The 19,524-nt window shown below is 38.5% G+C and overlaps 1 protein-coding gene across 1 annotated transcript in view; it reads right to left on the reverse strand.

Annotated features, from left to right (window-relative positions):
• DDX10 (DEAD-box helicase 10) overlaps nt 1-19,524 on the reverse strand; it is a 169,029-nt gene that overhangs the window by 10,007 nt on the left and 139,498 nt on the right. The window contains exon 17 of the mRNA XM_061457752.1: nt 1,247-1,380. Coding sequence (XP_061313736.1) covers nt 1,247-1,380 — 134 coding nt within the window. The remainder of the gene's footprint in view (nt 1-1,246; nt 1,381-19,524) is intronic.

Below are 19,524 nucleotides of genomic sequence, written 5' to 3' on the forward strand. Positions count from 1 at the left end.
TACAGGAAGTACACAACAATTTAGCAAGAATTAGGAAATGCTGAGGTAATTAAATATTTAATAGCTAGTGTTGTGACACTACGTTTTCTATACTCAGTTTCTGGTAACTCCTTCCCACCAGTTCAGTTGCCCATCATCTTAATGGATTTCAGGAATATGCCTTTCAGCAGTAATGTACACACCAATAAAGGAAAGCGTTGCTCAGTATCCAATCATGTACCAAAGTTTTACTTGAGATCTTCTCAATAAACTCTTAGGTTTACTCCTTCCAAGAAACAAATTATCAGTAAATATCAAGATTCCCCTTTATTTTATTACCTGCAGCAACAATTCTCCATGTAGGACTGCACCAGTGCTGGTTCAGTCATTTTGCCTTTGAGAGCAAATTCTGAGCTCCAGTGCATGCTGAAGCAGCCTGCTCCTGAAGGGCATGCACCCCATGGGAAGGGACTCAAATTGGAGCAGCCTGTGAAGAACTGCAGCTTGTGGGAAGGACTCACACTGGAGAAGTTCTCACATGGAGAAGTGTCTCTTCTGGGTGGGATCCCACGGTGGAGACGGGGAAGAGTGTGAGGAGTCCTCCCTTGAGGAGGAAGGAGCAGCAGAAACGTGTGATGAACTGACCTCAACCCCCATTCCCTGTCCCCCTGCACCTCTGGCACAGGAGGAGGTAGAGAAATTGGGAAAGAAATTAAGGCTGGCAACAAGTGAGAGGTCGGGGGAAGGTGTTTTAAGATTGGTTTTATATTCTCATCATCCTACCCTGACTGAGTTGGTGATAAATCAAACTGATTTCTCCAAGTCCAGTCTGTTTTGCCTATGATGGTAATTGGTAAGTGGTCTCTCCTTGTCCTTACCTCGATACACAAGCCTTTGGTTGTGTTTTCTCCCCCCTGTCCATCTGAGGAGGGCAGTGACAGAGCAGCTTTGGTGGGCACCTGGTGCCCAAACAGGGTCAACCCAACACAGAAACACGTAACACCTCCAGGGAATTAGTTAGGATTTTTGCATGTGGAAAAGTCTGACTGAGATCACTTCAATACTGACTCAAAAATCTTATACGTCATGAAAGAAAATTAACAGCCTTCACCGCAGATTTCATTTCAGCACCCGCCTCACAAGCAAACTTAAAACACTAAGTCCGGGGAGCAAGACAGTGGCTGTAAAATGAGATCCTCACATATATATGAAACAGTTTCTAAAACCCCTGAGCATTTCAAAATGAACACAGAAGATGGGTACATACCTATAGCTGTCTTCGCTTTCTGAATTCTGCTCCTCATCAGAATCTTTGTATTTATCAGGATCTGGAAGAGTACTTGGATCAAACTCTTCTTCACTTCCACTGTGAGCAAGAAAGGCCACTGTTTCCTCTTCAGCCTACCAGGTGACAAATGGAGAGTTACAAGACAAGCAAACAAGTCCATGTTACTTGCTACAAGCACATTTAATAGGGATGCTGAAACAAAAACCACTGCCCTCAACCGCAGTCAAAGCCACTATAATTATAGCCAGGAAAACAGAGTAATTTCTGTCATTATCAATACACTCCCCTAAGGCTGTTTGTTAAAGGTTGAAGAGATACTATTCAAAAAGCACAAGGATTTGCAGTCAAATTATACCTTCACAATATTGTCATCTGAAATCTACCAAATGTAAGAGAGATTTGAGCAGGAACTAATTGACAGTTATCTGAGAGCAAGTGTTTAAGTAATACAGAGCTTTACTGTCTCTCAGAAATGCACTGGCAAAGAGATAGGAGCTTGTGGACACATTAATCACTGCTGTAAGCTGTATTTCACCAGATACTCGATTTAAAACTCATCTGGGTGTCCCTGCAGTTAAAAACCAAAAAGCTGCTTACGCTAACTGCTCTAAGGGAGTCTCAGCCATTCACCACAAGTGATATATGTGCTTCAGACTTCCCCCCTAACCCCCACATCCCTCCTCCCTGGGGCTCAGCTTCCCTCCATCTCCTCAGGATGGGCTGCTGGCTTTGGCAAGTTTTCCTAGGTTGTAGGAACACCTCACTAACTCCTTAACAAGGAGGGCACAGAAGATGTCGTTCCCTAGAAGTCTTGGATAACATAATAAATCTGACTGCTTCTGCAGATACAGATTCTGGTCCATGCAGTCCTGAACTGATGGCACAACTTCTGTGAGTATTTGCTAACAAGCACAAAGAAAGCAGATGGACTAGAGGGCATATACATTTGTATATGCACAGTAAAATGCCAACAGAAAGCTTAGAGGCATTTCCAAAAATATGAACCCTAGATCCATGCATATTTATGCTGAAAAGTAAAAACAAATGCAAAGAAACTCTCATTAAAGACACGGCTAGATTTTGTTTATAGATCCAATCAACATGCACACAGCTGAGTTCCCAAAACAGTACTCATTTAAATGATCCTTCCCTCTATAAATAACTTCACATCCTTAAATATTTAAAGTTCATTTTTGTCTGATTTTTCACCAGTTCCATCTATCACCAGGTTTTAAAAGAACACTGTCCTTATGTGCACACACCTCACCACAATAAAAATAAATTAAAAACAAAACAAAAATCATACCAAGTGTCCCTTTCATATCTGCATATAAAGAAAGTGAAAGGAAATGAGCGGGTGAAGGGGAAGATTAGGGTCGAGTGCAAGAGTCCCTTATTGCTTATCCAGTGACACTTCTGTAGTGCACTAAAAGAAGCAGAAAAAAAAGGGATAAAAGCCAGATTTGCAATCAGAAGGCAGAAGAAAAACATATCTTTTTTTTTCTTTACTATTCTGAAATACAAATAAAGGTAATTGTATAGCTGGGTATATAAAATCACCAAGAGCATCATCACACTCAGTTGCACTGTAAACTGCCTAAGGTAACACAACCACTGACTGAAAAGCATGTTGATTACCAGGAACTTCAGATGCTACTTCACAACAAAGCTGGTTTTGGTTTTGTGGGGTTTTTGTTTGTTTAAGTACTCTTTTGCTTACAGGAAGTATCTTCTAGCTGCTTATTTAGTACAATATTACAAAGTGCTAATAACTCAACAGAAAACTATTTTGAACATCACCTTTCTGTTAATGAATTTCCATATCTGAAAAATATGCTGCATTAAATTGTAGTTTATTTAAATTTCTTTAAACACTAAATATTTGCTCTTTACTTGTCCCTTCCACTGCATCTATTCTTTCAGTACAAGTGGTGAATACCAATTACATATGGGGGTAGGGAGTATTCAAAGCTGTTGTACGGAACAAAGTATTTTTGCAATACTAACATTTATTGGCAGTCATCCTTTAAGACTTGGGCTGTTCATGCATATTCTCAGTTACGACAGTAAGATGTTGAGACTGCACTGCTTTCTAAGTTTTGTAATTTATATATGCTCACATAAGACAATTCACATTCACAGATCAAACCTTCACTTTTAGGTCACATTGGTATTTATTCTTTCCAGCAAAAATTTGCAGAGGTGTGTTCAAGATAATGCTTACTATAACAAAAGAAATAACTGGCAAAAATACCTCTTTAAAGCCATCAAGTATCACAAGGTCATACTTCTTTTAAGTATCACTGCTACATATTCATTGAAATATTCATAATACCCTGAAATTGTCAAGAACTTGAACATGAGCATTTATCAACAACAGAAACTCATTATTTTCCCCCTCTTGCTTTAAGTTTGTGTCAGCCATTCAGGAAGAAGAAATCTTCTGACTTAATTTCATATTATGCACCACAAGAGCTGGAGAAAAAAAAAAAAAGCCAACAGTAAAATCACAGTTCAAGGTAACTATCATAGAAGTTTTTCAGATAAAAATAGGGTATGATTTACAGAATCAGGATTAGAACTTTCTTAAAGTAATCACCATCAAAGATCAGATTAACTGAAGGACAAGTTTTGACCACCTGTACTTCTTGTCAAAGGTCAGTGACAATGTGCTCTGGAGTGTGTATCAATTACAAAGTTCAACCGTGGAAGGAAACCTATTCAGACATCAGCTCAGGCTGGTCAGGAGAACAGGATTCAGTGGCAATCACCTGCTCACGGGTGACAAGCTCTCTTTTTTTTTTTTTTTTAATACCAGATTGTCCCATGCATTTTGCAATCCAGTTCCATCGAAACTTTGCACAATACTTTCAGTTTGAACGTGGCATTTCTGCATTCACATGATCTCCCTCTGAGGCACACAGCGATTCTTCCTACGCAAACTCAACATTTCAGAAAAATTCAACAAAATTTTAGTGCTAGAGATTTTGGAAACCTTGCTGCCTTCAGGCTTCCACACTGTACCAAGTAGACAAGAATGAACACACTCTACACCTTACTATAGCCATTTTGAAAACACACACTAGATGAGGCAAACAGGGCAGATTCCCCTAGAGATTTTTTCCTGCTTCTCGACAGAGTATTTCCAATGCAGCTTCTTATTGTCTTTATTACAATATATAATGACGACTTCCTCTCTTTGTAAAGAAGGCAGGCTAAGAGATGCTAAAAATGAAGAAACTGATGTTCCTTTTTAGGAAAACAGATACTCAAGGGACTCAAAAGTTCAAAATAGCAGAATGATGTCTCATTTCTAACAGGTATTGGGCACTCCAGTGCAAACTGTTACAATCAGATAAAAAGGGAGAACTAAAAAAACAAATTAATAAAACCTGCACTTGCACAAAAAATGTTCTATTTTCCAAGATTTAATTTATAGAATACATACCTATTATAGTATTTAATTTACATCTAATTTAACAGGTGTTTCATTTTTTATCCAATTACATTGTCTTTTATGTTGCAATTTAACATAATCCTCTGAGTAATCTATCAGTTCCTAGCAACCAGGTTGAAGGAAAGAAATAATTGTTTAGGCACTATCAGTTCTGTCAACAGTACTTTGTAAAGCATAGTTGAAGAATACTTCTAATCAGCTAAGACCAAAGCATTTCAGGTTTGTTTTGAAGTTGAACAGACTTGAGTCCATCAACAGTCATACAATATTCAGTTCCTTTTGAGATCTGCCACTCTTTAGTTTTTGCTAGTAACATGGCCTCTCCCAGTAAGTGGTGTTTGTGATTTTAATGCTAAGAAAATGTAAGATTTAAACACTGCTAGGAGGTTACCCCACACAAGTATACAACTTCTAAAGATTTAGCATATTACTGCTCATATAAAAAGATATTTACAAATACAATCCCTTTAATGATCTGACAGCCTTTCAGATTTTATTTTCTTCTTTTTGACAATTATTTTTCAGATAAAAATGGGACTTGTTTCTGCATCATGTTTATGATGGAATGCATAAAGAGAGGCTTTGTCCTTTAGAACACCTTACTCTGGATTCACCTGATTGCCTCACAGGGTTGGGTTTTTTTCATAGCCTGTACCCCCAACACACAACACAATGTCCCCAGTTGATGTATAGTTGCTCTGATATTTCATCATCTACAGCACCCCAAAGGAATACAGCTCTTCTGGCAGTTCACAAATAGAAATACAGCCTTTGATGCAGCTAGGGTGTTTGATCCAACAGTTGCTTTGAAGATCAAATCCAAAGCCCTAGACAATACTGAAAACTGAATGGGCGCCAGTGGAGTGAACCAAGTGCTAAGCTGACACATACAGGACTGCCTAAATCATGCTGAAACTGGACAACTACATTCCATGTCATGTAACTCATCAATAGCCTTCAAATCAAAACTCAGAAAGTATAATTTCCATTGAGGGAAGGAACTTGCAAACCAAGAAGGAAAGGGCACCTTTTGACCACATTTCTAAGTGTGCAGTGGTGTCTAAGTTTAACCTTCATGAACTGTAACCAACTCGTGAGCTTTCTTCCTGTTGTCTTCTATTCTTTGTCTTCTACATTAACATTGAACATTAATTCTTCTAGGTGACACACACGTCGATTCCACAATTGGTTTTTCCACTCCTCCTAGGCTTGTTTCTTCTTATGAATAAGTAGGAAGTGGTACACAAATGAGTGGGAAGAGGAGAGAACAAGTTGTTGTTGCAGGACTGTCTGTTACCTTGGTCTACAGCACACAGGTGCACTCAAGGCAAACCACACAAAGGAGATGATGTAGACATGAACAGTGTCAACTGTTTCAGAAGGACTGGCCAAATTCCATGGGCCTGACGAGGAAGGCCAGCAGCCAAAATCTGGAGAAACCGAGGTTGCAGGTTAGTCAGATAGACATAGTCTTTGCACTATGATGATCTAACTGATCCTCAGGCTCTGGAAGGAGTTAGCCATAACTCCTAGTTTTCACATCACTTTGAAGGAGATCGTTCTTGGTTTTCAGAAGAAAGGACAGACAACTCTTAGCTTCATCTTCAAATCATTCACAGTTCCAATCATGAGCAGCCATGGTTCAATTTCATCCAGTGATTTTTTCTTTTCTAAGCCATCTAATAACTTGAATAATACACTTAGCCTATTTCAGCCAGCAGAATGCCGCTTTTACCAGTGGTCTCCAATAACGCACATGAAAATACCTGGTTTTCTTTCTTGGCATTCCTAAATGCCCCACATTTTATGGTCAATGAATGGGTAAGCCTGTGTTGCAAACTAGCTCACACTGAGGCGCATATACTGACTTTCAAATCTTTGTTCTGAAACTATAGCCAAGCAATTTGTGCTGGAAATGGCTCCTGCCACAAGCACAGTTCAGAACCATTGAAAAAACAAAAATCACAGAAATTTCCAAACATTCACTTCTGGATTTTTTATACTGGCAAAGCTTCTGTCATTTTCACACTAGTAAGTATACGTTTTATCTGTAGACTTGATCGCTACAACGTACTTACAGTCCATACCAGAATTAACAGCAGCATGATGAATGTATATAGAGAAAGATAACATAATTTACTAAATATACGATTAGAAACTCATCTATCTCAAACAGAATACCGAGAACTTCTAAATCTACTTAGAGACTTTTTTTTAATGCATTTGCTCTTATCTGTATTTGAATTGCAATGGGTACATCTTACATCTTATGCTTTTCATTTTTTTTAGTTGCTTTAAAAAGAGTCATGTGCAATACACAAAATTTCTTCAAGTTGTCACTAGCCACAATTATCGATGCAATTTTAGCAAGAGGGCACACTAATATAATTCTGGTGGAAAGGTCAGGATAAAATGACGATACTGTTAACTTAGATGTAATTCATGTTATGGACATGAAAATAAACTTAAAAGAAACTAAGCTGCTAGGTGGATAGCACTGGAAGCAAAACATACACTGGAATAGACGAAATTTAGACAAGCAGAAGGGTTTAACTTCCCGCACATACTCTTGGTTTCAGATTACTGGTACACAGATTTCACAGGAATGGAAGCTAATAGTACCAGTGTAATGAAATATGGGCATGATCAAACAATTGGTTTATTTGTCATAACAGATCAAACCTGGGACCTTCAGTACCATAAAGCCTCCAGAACTTAACAGAGTAGTAGCTTTGGCAAAGTACAAAGTTTCCTGTGCCTCTCATGCCAGCAGCTAGACAGAGATGCTACCACGCACATTAAAGCCCTGTCTGAAACAAAATTGATTTAAAGCATTTAATAATGGAATGGCTTCAAACCAGAAAAGCCTAAACAATTTTCATTTTGAAATCTTTTTAATGCTAGGTTGTTAGGGATTATTTTGCTTGCAAGTGGGCAAGTAGTACCAAAAAAAAAAAAAGTGTGTTATTTGCTGTGCCTTTTAAAAAGAAATGAGTAAAGAATTCTGGGAGAATTAAACATACCAACAGATGTGTCCAAAAGACTAACACCTCTCAAAAAAACAAAGAAAACCACAGTGCAGAACATTAGTTTTAGCCTTATATTCTTCACACATAATCCCTGAACTGTCTCTTTACATTCCCTCTTTCTCTCCACTTCTACGTCCACAGCATTCGTGGCTGTCAGCTCAAATACAGAAAGCAATTCTCCAAAGTAGTCCCTGTGTTCCAACATTTTGGCACATCAGTCTTCTCCAGGGAACCTCAGCGTACATCCACAGAGACAGTGCCTACACAAGAGAATTTTCTCTGTATTGCTTTCTGGTACTTTTGAATGTGCCTGAAGGAACTGCACCCTCTGCCATGATGCAGCAGAGCTGTACCACCACCACTGTTACTCTTAGCGGAGACTGGGAGCAGAGACCACCCTTGGCTTAGCAGTGCATATTCTTCAAGAATGAACAGATCAACAGCAGCAGTGACATGAAATAATCAGAAGGGAAATCTTGTAAATCATGTAATTTTGTAAACTGGTTAGCTCTTTTCTTGAAAAAAGAACTGATCTGTGTTCAGTACAAAACGAACAGCAACACCGGCATTAAGCACTTGTCCTATGATGAGACTTTCATGTTTTCCTGCTACTGCTTAAGCCACATACTCTAAATGCTCATACAAAATACCTACGTAAACCAGTAAATTTACAGGGAGAAAGCTATGAATCAAATTAAATCCTCACAGTGAAAGTTATTTTAACTGCTATTGTTGCTTCTATGTACAGAACTGAGGAAAAGAAGCCCAGAAGTAGCAGTGTTGCTCACAGCACCAACTCAGCTGCTTTGCTATGAGAACGAGACCATGTCTGCTTTCATTCAGGATCTATTCAGCTGCAGCAATAGACTCACATTTGTTCAAACAGGTAAACAAATAACCAGTAAATCAGAAAGCATCTGACTCATGCTACACGCTTACAGGGTCATTAATTATTAATCATTTGTTGTTGTCAAATCCACCTTTCCAATCCATGAACCCCTTTCTATGAAATTTTGCAAAAGAGAGTTGCTGGCCCAAAAAGCATCAGGGTTAAGTAGAGGACATGAAAGAACAGATGAATACAGCCTGAAGAAGGACAAGGAAGCAATCTGCCTCGGGAAGATTATGAGCAATGGGCATGACACAGCAGGAGACCTGCCCTCTTTGTTTTTCCACAGGCAAAAGTGGGATCCTGGATGAAGGAACTGAAAAAGCTTCTAAGGTAGACTGGCAGACAGCCACCAGCAGACAGAAAATCCTAATATCCCTTGGTAATGATTTGATCTACATGAACAAATAAAAAAGATACGTCTTAGAAATGCCAAGTAGGAAGAACAGTATTTGAGGCAAGATCTTTTAGACCAACTAACTGAAAAAAAACCACAATTTTCAGGTCTAAAATGTACAGCAAAGTCAAAGAAAAAAACCCACAAATTAAGAATAATTGCTGAGAGTTACTGTTACTCAGGGAATTGAGATGAAATGTAGTATCGTGTGTGCAATAGGGCTGGAGAATGCCAGTACAGGGAACCCCACAGATGGGTTCTCCTCAGGAAAGAGAGAGCACATAATTTGTCATCTGTGTAAATAGAAGGGACAAAAGGAGGATTAAGAAGGATTTAGATAAGCACTAGAAAGTGACCACAGCAGTACTAAGGCACAGGCTAAAGCGAGAGACAGTGACGATACCCACGGTGACTGTGAAAGAAGATAGCAAGGAGGGTTGGACTTTTCTCTTGAAAATTGCCTAATTCATAAAACATAAGCTAAGATTTTGATTTGGACAGAAATGTAGAGCTGGAGGAGAGAGCCTGAGATAAGACTCATTAGTACAGACATGGATTTGTATTCACAGACAGGATTTCTCCACAGATAAGAGGAAGAAAAAAGCAAAAGGCAGAGCTGTGTGAAATACTGCCCTAGGAGACAAGACTGTGAGGTTCCTGGAAGGAGGAACTGCTAGAGCAGACATACACCAGAAGAGGGTGGTCACTTCTGCACCCCCCCTAAAACTCAGAGCAGATATGGAAAGGCCAAGTGAATGACCAACAGAACGAGAGGAAGACTGGTTAATGCCAGGGGTCTCACAGAAAAGGAACTGTGTAAGACGGAAATCGGTGAGAAATTGCTAAAGAACAGGATGGATGTTGTCTGCTGAGCAGAACTTAAAACATGTCTACATTGCAAATGAATAGAAGGGCACAAAAAAATGTGGCAGCTTGAAAAGTACAAAAAGCCAGTGTGGAAGTGGGAATCAAAGATGATCAGGGAAGAACCAAAAGGCAAAAGTGAGACTGCCAAGGGAGGAAGACTACTGAGAGAACACCTGATGGATATGACAGTGATGACAAAGGGAACCATGGTGGAGAGAAGAGCTGACTGAAGCTATTTAAAATATGGGAAAAAATAGGAAAGGGGGGAGTAAGAAGGCATGAGAATGGCACTGGAGCTGATTGAGAAGGAGGCAGAAAACCAGGCTGATGTACCTGAGAAAAGGTAGCAGCAGCTATAGGAATTAAATCAACAATAGCAAACAGAATTAGCAAACGTGTGGTTAAACAGCCAAAGGCACCTCTTCACCTGACAGATGGCAAAGCCACAAAAGAATACAGAAGGTGTTAAAAGTTTACATGGGCTCAAAAACTAGGTAGGTAACAGTAACAAAAATCTACCAAGGGGCAGTAAGTATAGCAGTGGTGTGCCTTTGCCCCCGAAAGTCCCTGAGCTGCTGATCTCTTCAGCCAGGCAACATAACAAGACCAGAGTTTGAAAACTACTCTGCAGGTACGACTGCAGATTTTCCTGAAAACCAGCTAGAAAGAACTTCCAGATCTGGCCGTGAGAAAGGAAGAAAGTCAACCCTATTTCAGTAGGCAGCTATTTTTTTCATCTGAAGCAATTTTTTTTTCCCCACTGCTATACTGTTTTACATCAGTCTTTTAGGGCTTCTTGTAGGAACATCACAGTTTATTAAATGAATCTGATGAAGAAGATTATCATCTAAGTCTCAGCCCAAGAACAGAACGTGAAACAATGCGATGAGGGTAAAACTGAAAGTTGAGACAACTTTCCATCAAAAGCCTAAGCCTGTGCCTTAAGTATATTCATTAAATGTACCAGTGGCGATCAGATGTAATGGGTCACTGAGAAGTGCACATCGCACTACCTCAAACTGTCCTTGGGTTTTGTTCTGCTGCCAAGATGTCTCACCCTATTTCCAGTGACTGAGCAACAACTTTCAGGTTTATTAATTGAAATATAAGTGGTATACAAATACTCAGCTGTAGGTATAGTTAGCATATGATAGACTTCCAACTGACTTCTCGCTACTTCCCTCGCTACTCTCATACTTCCAGCAAATCAGTCTCAAACATAAGCACTGAAAGCATCTTTACAAATTTTAACCTAGGAAATTGCAGCTTTCAGCTAAGGACACATTCTACCTTACAGGTGTTCATTTGCCTGCCTGTTCATTTCAACAACATCTGAAAAAATCTTTATACTGCATAAATAATGTATTATATCCATAACAACAGGATACAGTACACTACATGATTGATTATTTTGGCATTTAGCTCTTGTGGGAACAGCTTTTGTGAAATATGGCTCTATTGGACTCCCAGAAAATTACATTTTGGTAAAACTGTCTAAACGATTAAACTTAGGTATGGCTAGACATAATGTTATTAACATTGCACAGGCAGGTACAAGCTTGAACTTTTCATACTGTACCAAAGCAGTGCTATTTTATGTTTGTCACTCAAGGGATCACATAGCAAAGTCACGGTGGACCAACCTAAAACACTGATTTGAATCACTAATCATAAGCCTGATTAAAATCAGGAAACTTTCTATTCACACAGTGGTTTACCCAAGTAACCACTGCTACTTTTGGTTTTACTTCAGTATTCTAAGGCACAGTTGTTTCACAATGGACTTTGCACAAAATTTTATATTTCATGCTAACTATTTAAAGCCCCAATTTTTCCTTTCCCATTTTTCTTTTCCATAATGACATTAGTGAGTGATAAAAAAGACATAATTTATTTGCCAAGTGATTACTATTAATTTTTAATCATGGTTAATGTCAATTTTACTCCTATTCCACCTGAAATTGAAACAATTTCAACCAGAACGTTAATTATTTTCTAAAATATATATCTTATGCATATTATTTGAAAATTACTGTTTAGATAGAAACATCTTAAATACAGCAAATACATGGAAGAAAAATCAAGTTCATCCAAGCAAGTGCTGTACTGTAAATTTAACATTTATGAAGGTACACATTCTCTGCTGCTAACAAAATTTACTACTGAGCACTCAGCCTTTTGAGATTTTGGTATGGCTAACAGTCTCAAACCTAATTTATATTCACAGACTGAAAGGGAACAGTAAGAATAAACAAAGATAATCGGTTCTTCAAATCCCAATATGTTTTTTAACCTTTAACTGCACATTGAATCGAATATATCTAAATGAAGGAAATATTTCAGAACCAGAAGAGGATACAACTTGTTATGAAAACACAGTTAAGTTTTCCAGTTAATGATTGTTATCTAAATCACAGTGCTACCTGAAACTTTATTTCTTGAATTCTTTATTTTTAGATTATGCTAATATTTTTTCTCATAGATCATTCCTTAATAACTTCATTTTACCTATCGTTTTTAAGTTCTCAAAAAGAAAATCATGGATCTAACAAATTAAAACATGTATTTAAACCACTTTTTTGTCTTTTTACTGAGCTGTTGATTTTTATCTATTATGTTATTCATAATTATAAGACAGCCAACCATTCCCTCCCTTCCCCCAAATACTTGCAACATACATAGAGAATGTCAAGGGAAGGAACAAGGAAACAAGAAGGATTAATGTTAATCTCACTGATTTAAAAATAAATCATAGCATGCTTAGAAAGTTGTCAGAAAAAAGTAATTTTAGCCTAACTTTTCTGCTCAATATGAACTCCAGTACAAACAGCTTATTTGCTCTCATGACTTTTTGGCATTACACAGTCTGCTTGCAATTATGATTTGTCATACATTAGTAAATACTGGAAACAGAAATAGCAAACTGAAAACAGGGTCTACTAGCTTGAATGTAGACATATTGCCAGTTCTCATTAATTCACTGGCCACAATCGATAGGAAGGCATAAGCTTTTATTATCCTAATAGACCTCCAGCAGCAACAGAATTTAGTAGAGCTCTATAATATGCTTTCTCTATAGGTCCCATTGATGAGAAGCATGATCTTCACAACAAATAAAAGTAAACACATCAAATAAAACATAAGCCTGACACTATGTAACATTCATGAGCATTACCCTGTAAAGCTGAGGTTCTAACTCTGCATTATATCATCATCCTCCAGAACCTTTGCTTGTTTTAAATTAATAAACTTAATTCATTCTGGATTTCAGATTGCTGGAAGGAGCTCAAAGACATGAACTAGCTGAAATGCTGTAACAATAACTTCCAGCAACTGGATGACTGGTTAGTCCCATTACTCTGATAATTTCAGTACAGATAAATCTCTTTAAGTGCTCCCTGGCCGAGGAAAAATCCAGTGAATGGCCATGTTCCAAAAATCCAAAAACTGTCTCTCTCACCTTCCTAGCTGAGACATCTTCAATCCTGACACAGAAGCCCCTCTGATACATGCTGCAGAGCAACTGTATCAACAGAAAACAAAGACTTCCAGAACAATTAGGGCTGGTGCCCACCAACTCCATTGCCTTCCCCAGTGAAGAAGGTGCAATTCCATCATTCCTGTCTTTGATTTTGAACGCTTCAGTAATGAGGATCCCACAGGCTCCTCACAGACTTATTACAGTATTTAGACAATCTCACCACTGAAACATATTTCTAGAGTTGCCTATGCTGAATTTCCGTTACAAACCTGTGACTTGTTACACCAGTCTGAGAACAGTCTCAGAACTAAATGAACAGATTGTTCATTTACTTTTTAAGCATTTTGACCTACTTCAAGTTCTCCCTAGACCATGCCAACTATCACAGAGCTTCCCAGCCAGGATACAGGTTTGAAAACCACTTTTTTGGCCTGCTGAAAACTGAGATGCAGAGCTACTGCTTGTCCTGCTCAAGGACACAAAGACTGTAAGCCCACTTTCTGAAGAGAACACTAGGTAAAAAAAAAAAACAAACCAAACCAAACCAGACCACATCTGTCAGCTGGTCTGGCACCCAACCAAGGACAAAGAGAGACTGATCAGTCCAACAAGAAATGTTCATGTTCTCATGTATGCGGAGAAACATAGCGACTGGAAGGGAGCCAAGAGCAGAGTGTGGGAGAGGAGAAATGCCACCAAGCAGTGACCACGCAAAAGTCCAAGTCAGCCACCCGCTTCAGTCAGGCTCCCCTGCTTGATGCAGCACTTGTTCACCCCCTCTGGTCTGTGTGGAGCAGACCTCCGATTCAGGCTACCCTGAGGTTCTCGTGGTCTTGGCAATATCCCACCACTGGAACACTAAAATCACAGGTACATGCTTTAGTGTGCTAAGCAATGCACCTCCAGCAAGCTACTGAAGCACACATGCTTTTTACTGCATCCCTGAGGTCCCTGTGGGATTCCAACAATAATCCACTCAATCCATGAGACTGCAGGATGACACTTCACCCCATAGTTTCTGGTTTTGAGGCAAATCACTACTTCTTAAGGAAAAAAAAAAAATCCCAGCCAAACTCGATAAAAGTGTTTTACCACAGGCAGACAAACATTTAAAAATCTTTCCTGAACTTCTGAAGGGACATACAGGATTTCCTATGGCCATGTTAGACCTCCTGGAGACCCATCCTCAAGATTCATTTGGTTCTTAGAACCTACAAAGCTATATGAAGGACCAATCAGCAGTTACTGGTGTTCACAGTTTCAGTCTTAACAAAAATGGAAAGGCAGCAACTATAACTTACCCCATTCACAGGCATCATACTCAATTGCTACTTTCCCCACTAGCTTCCATGCAATGATTTACATTTACATATTTAGAGTTATATAATTCTTCAGTTCTTGACCTAATACTGAAAATGATAGAAGAAACCCAATCCTGTTTGGTTGTTTAGAAACCTTTTTTCTGTTAGGTTAAAAAAAGACAAACAAACTAAAGAACTGTGACTCTGAAACAATGTTAAACATGATTATAATTTTAGAGACATGGTAGTATTTCTCCATCTGAGAAATGGTGGGCCCAAAGTGCCTGGTCCTCATGATGTAAGTCACGTATCTTTGCAAGGCAAACATTTTATCTTGAAAAGAGTATTTTTGCTTTCTTCAGGACTCTTTACAAACTGACAATTTTAGGATTTCAGCTTCATGGAGCCACTAAAATTATTTCTGCTTCAGTAGTGCCACCTGGTCAATAAATACAGTTGTGATTTGATTGCATCCACAAACCTATCTTTTCACACATGTAACTTAAAAGGGTTATGCTTCAAGTTCCTGAAGTTTCAAAATTTTGAGGCTAAAATTCAACAACAGATTGTACTGGGTCTGACTGAGATGGAGTTAATTTTCCCTTCCTCACAGCAGCCCTCATAGCACTGTACTGGTAGCTAGAAAGGTGTTGGTACCACACCAGTGCTTTGGCTACTGCTGAGCAGTGCTCGCACAGCATCAAGGCTGTCACTCCAACATTCCCCTCATAAGCAGGCAGGGAGTGGGTGAGATCTTGGGAGGGTATACAGGCAGGACAGCAGACCCAAACTGACCAAAGGGATATTCCACACCGTATGACACCTGCTCAGCAATAAAAGCTAAGAGAAAGGAGGAGGGCATTTGTCATTTCAACGTTTGTCTTCCAAAGCAACCACTATGCATCCTGAAGCCCTGCTTCCTTGGAAGTGGCTGGGCATTGCCTGCTGATAGGAAGTAGTAAGAAGAAATCTTTTGTTTTCCTTTGCTTACCCGCACAACCTTTGATTTTGCTTTATTAAACTGCCTTTATCCTGACCTGACTCATGAGGCTTTCTCCATCTTATTTTCTTTCCACCACTACCACCCCCCTTCCATCCTGCAGAGGAGGGCAGTGAAAGAGTGGCTTGGTGGGCACCTGGCAGCAGCCGAGGTCAACCCACCACACCTACGGAAAATAAATCATTTGTTATATCCCATTCCACTTGGCATACAATACTAGCACAGAGAACATTTGCTAAAGGTACTGTTAAGTGAAAATCCTTGTTACATTATGCATGACTTCCCAAAGCACTGACTACATAATATCCATCATGAAATTCAGAATATAGAACTAAATTTAGAAAGAAGTATAATCAGACCTGCAATCAGGACGCTGACATCTCCAGTTATGAGTTTTAATTAAACTTGCTTTTTGCATTAAGTCTATTATTATTACATAGGCACAGAATCGTGTTTTATAGATTATGCATAATTAAAAAGATAAAATAGCTATCTGTAAATGCCTTTTCTTAAAGGGACTTCAAAATTCAAGTCGAAGCTCCACAACGTCTCTTCATAGTTGTGATCAAGAGGCATCACTGCTGAACATGTTCAACCTCTTTGAAGGCTTCAGCCACCTTGCTGGCAATCTTTCAGCTTTCCAAATATTGGCTCCTGTGACAACAGGCTGATAAATGAGGTTGTTGGGTGATAGAGCGCATAGATTACTTTTCCATCAGGAAGTATATTACCAAAAACTAAAAGCAAAGAGATTCTTGGACATCTCTGATGCATCAGACTAAGCCTGGGATTCCACAGTTTCTGTCCTTTGATACCAAGGATCTCTCCTTACTAAGCAGATGAGGTCTTAATCTCTCTGTATTTTGCCACATCGTATATCACACTTAAAAGATTTTTTGTAACTTCCTACTACAAATAAGAAACACACAGGTACCTTATTTATGAACTTTATTTTCTTTCCAGTGTAGGTAGAACGGCCAGAACCACCATACTGCATATGCTGTAGTAAGTCTAAAGGCATTTCAGCTTATCAGTCTTAAATCCCTGGTTTCTTCAAAAGGTGTAAGAGTTAAACAAATGGCCAGAACAGAATACTTCTACAGGTTGATAAAACTGGCATCTTAGAGGAATAAATAAGAGTCATCATGGCACATTTGTGCAAAACATAGTTGAAAGCAGTTAATTCTGGAACCTTTCCAGCACTGAGAGGATGGTGACTTTTTTTTTTTAAGTGAATGGTGATTTGAGTGCAGGAACAGCATCAGCCTGTGTGAATGTTCAGCTCGCTGTACCTTACTGATACTGTGATTCAAATATATGTATTTACAATACCATTCATAAAGAAGAATATTACAAATGTGTTTTCCAGCAGGTCATACACATTTCTGAGACTTAGCACTCATTATTTTTTCTCACTTTTACAAACAAAGCATTAAACAGGAATTACTCAAAGCTGGTATGCACACAGAGTCTGGGCTTGCTACGAATAACATCAAGCCTTGGAGAGAAAGAAGGCCAAGTGAGGTGCAAACTGTCTGAAAGATCATAGCCTAGAAACAGCACACTGGCCCCCCACAGATGCCATACAGAAGCCTGACATTCCCTCCTCCTCTGCACGTTGACCATAGGAATTTTCCGGATGTCAATGAAAAATAACTGGCTAACACAAAGCAAGCTGCACACATACTGAGCTCTTTCACGCTTTTGCAGGGTAAGAAATGTTCCACTAACCCCTACAAAATTATCCTATTTTCTTGTCCATTTAACAAAATTAATGCATGTTGGCATATAACATTTTCAAGATTTCTTTGTTGCTTTAATGACCTGTTGTATTATTCTTTTCATTTCAACTAATTCCTGTTTTGTCTGTTAATAAAAGCAGTGACTTACTCTGTCATACATCAATATTTAGAGAGCATTTGCATAGGTACACCAAATCGATGTTTTCCTGTAGTCAGGAAACTATAATATTTAATAGAAGTATACAAAAGAAAGAACAGTAGACTACACTGGAAGGGCTGAAACACTGATTATGTCAATGAATTCACACATAAGAAACAAAACGTTATTATCCATTCTAATTTAAATCAGGCATGTTTATTTCTCCAGGAGTTCTTCCGAATGGATGTAAACATCATTTTCAACAAATTATCTTTTCATAGTATGCTCTAACCCTATTTGAAGTTGCCCAAAACCACAGTAAGGTGTGATCCCCCGTGGTACAATGATAAAGAATATGCAACTGCTTCAGTTACCTTCAGTCACCAGGTGAGCTTTTTCACACTACTGCACAGTCTAGCACTCCTATGGAGATGGTCAGTAGCAATTTTACGTCACGAGATTAGTTCAGTATCCACCAACTCATTCTTAAATGAACTGACATCTCTCCATCAGTAATCAACATTCACAAGGTAAGTTATGAGCAGAAAGCAGCCAATTTCCAGGTAGGATTAGCTCAGGGGAAACAGGTATATTTGCTTTAATCTGCCCTAAGTGCAAGCATAAAGCACAGTCGTGTTCCAAAATGTTACTGTCATGAGTCCATATTCGCCCAAATGAAGCTAATCCTGATTGCACACACCTAAATGCTGTTAGCTTGTTACAAGATTAGCTTCTTGCAGCAATTCAGGATCTCAAAGATATTTTTAAGTGCTAAACTGGACATACCAAAGATCAGATATTATAACACAGCTGATCAGATTTCCAAACAACTTCCAAAATGTAGTCAAGGCAAAGCACTTGTATTCCAGCATGTATCACACTCACGAGATCACAACTCACAGAGAAGCCAAGAATTTAACTCCAGCTGATCTGAGCGTATTCAAGTAGTGCTGTTTTGCCTCTTAAATTAAAAAAAAAATGGTTAACTATAGTGCCCTACCTTTCATCCCAACTTAGGTGATGCTCAAAAGAAGACTAAGCTTAATTGTTCTTAGCTAATTACCTGAATAAGTATAGGCTTTGAAAATAAATCCTAATTATAAATGCTAAATAGTAGAATATGCAGTTTTTCACAGTTACTTAAAAAGTACTTTCGGGCATCTTTAGAATTGAACAAATTTTTCATGGCTTTTTCACAAGCTGTTCAAGTTTAGCACTCTTTCTAAACACACAGGCCATTTTCATAACATAATGAAACTTTGATACAAGCAATATTTACACTGACCTGGTTAAAGAAAACAGTTCTATTCCTAGAAATAAATAAACAATGTGAAAAATGATGGGCATTTGCAAATGTGTTGAATTTACAAAAAAAAACTAAAAAAAAATCACAAGGTCACTTTCTTCATTTCAGTTTCATTACTGATTGATAAGAAGAAAACCATAAATTCAAACTACTTAACTCATCTGGAATATCTGACATAGCCTGTGCTTCCAAGGTTTTTTTCTTTGAAATCACAATGCATGCAGGAGACCTATCCCCCTTAGTTGTTCAGATGTTTGTAGGTACACTCTAAGTCACCCTTATTAAAACGCCTGTGACTTAAGGCTATAAATAAATAAATATATTTTACTATTTTTATTATAAAAAATCCACTGTGTCTCACTGAAGAGGTAGCCACAAGAATCAGCTGACATATCATTTCATTTATAATGCTGTAATACCCTAAGTAAACTGTAAAGTACGGTTTTTATGAATTTCCCATTAAAGAAAAATAAATGAAAAACTATTGCCAGCATGCAACTGTTTCAGTGCAGTTCTGATTGCTAAAGCTGCCATAAGGACATATGCAAATAGAAGACTAATTTATTAAAAAAATACTCAGGACAACATTTGGATGACTGGAAGCTACAGCAACACCTCCAACAAAATGCATTTGCATCAAACCGTTTGC

This window comes from Pezoporus flaviventris, unplaced genomic scaffold, assembly GCF_033815535.1.
Source record: "Pezoporus flaviventris isolate CSIRO_AGI_PZ_B2104156 unplaced genomic scaffold, CSIRO_AGI_Pfla_v1 ptg000025l, whole genome shotgun sequence".
Taxonomy (NCBI): Eukaryota; Metazoa; Chordata; class Aves; order Psittaciformes; family Psittacidae; genus Pezoporus; species Pezoporus flaviventris.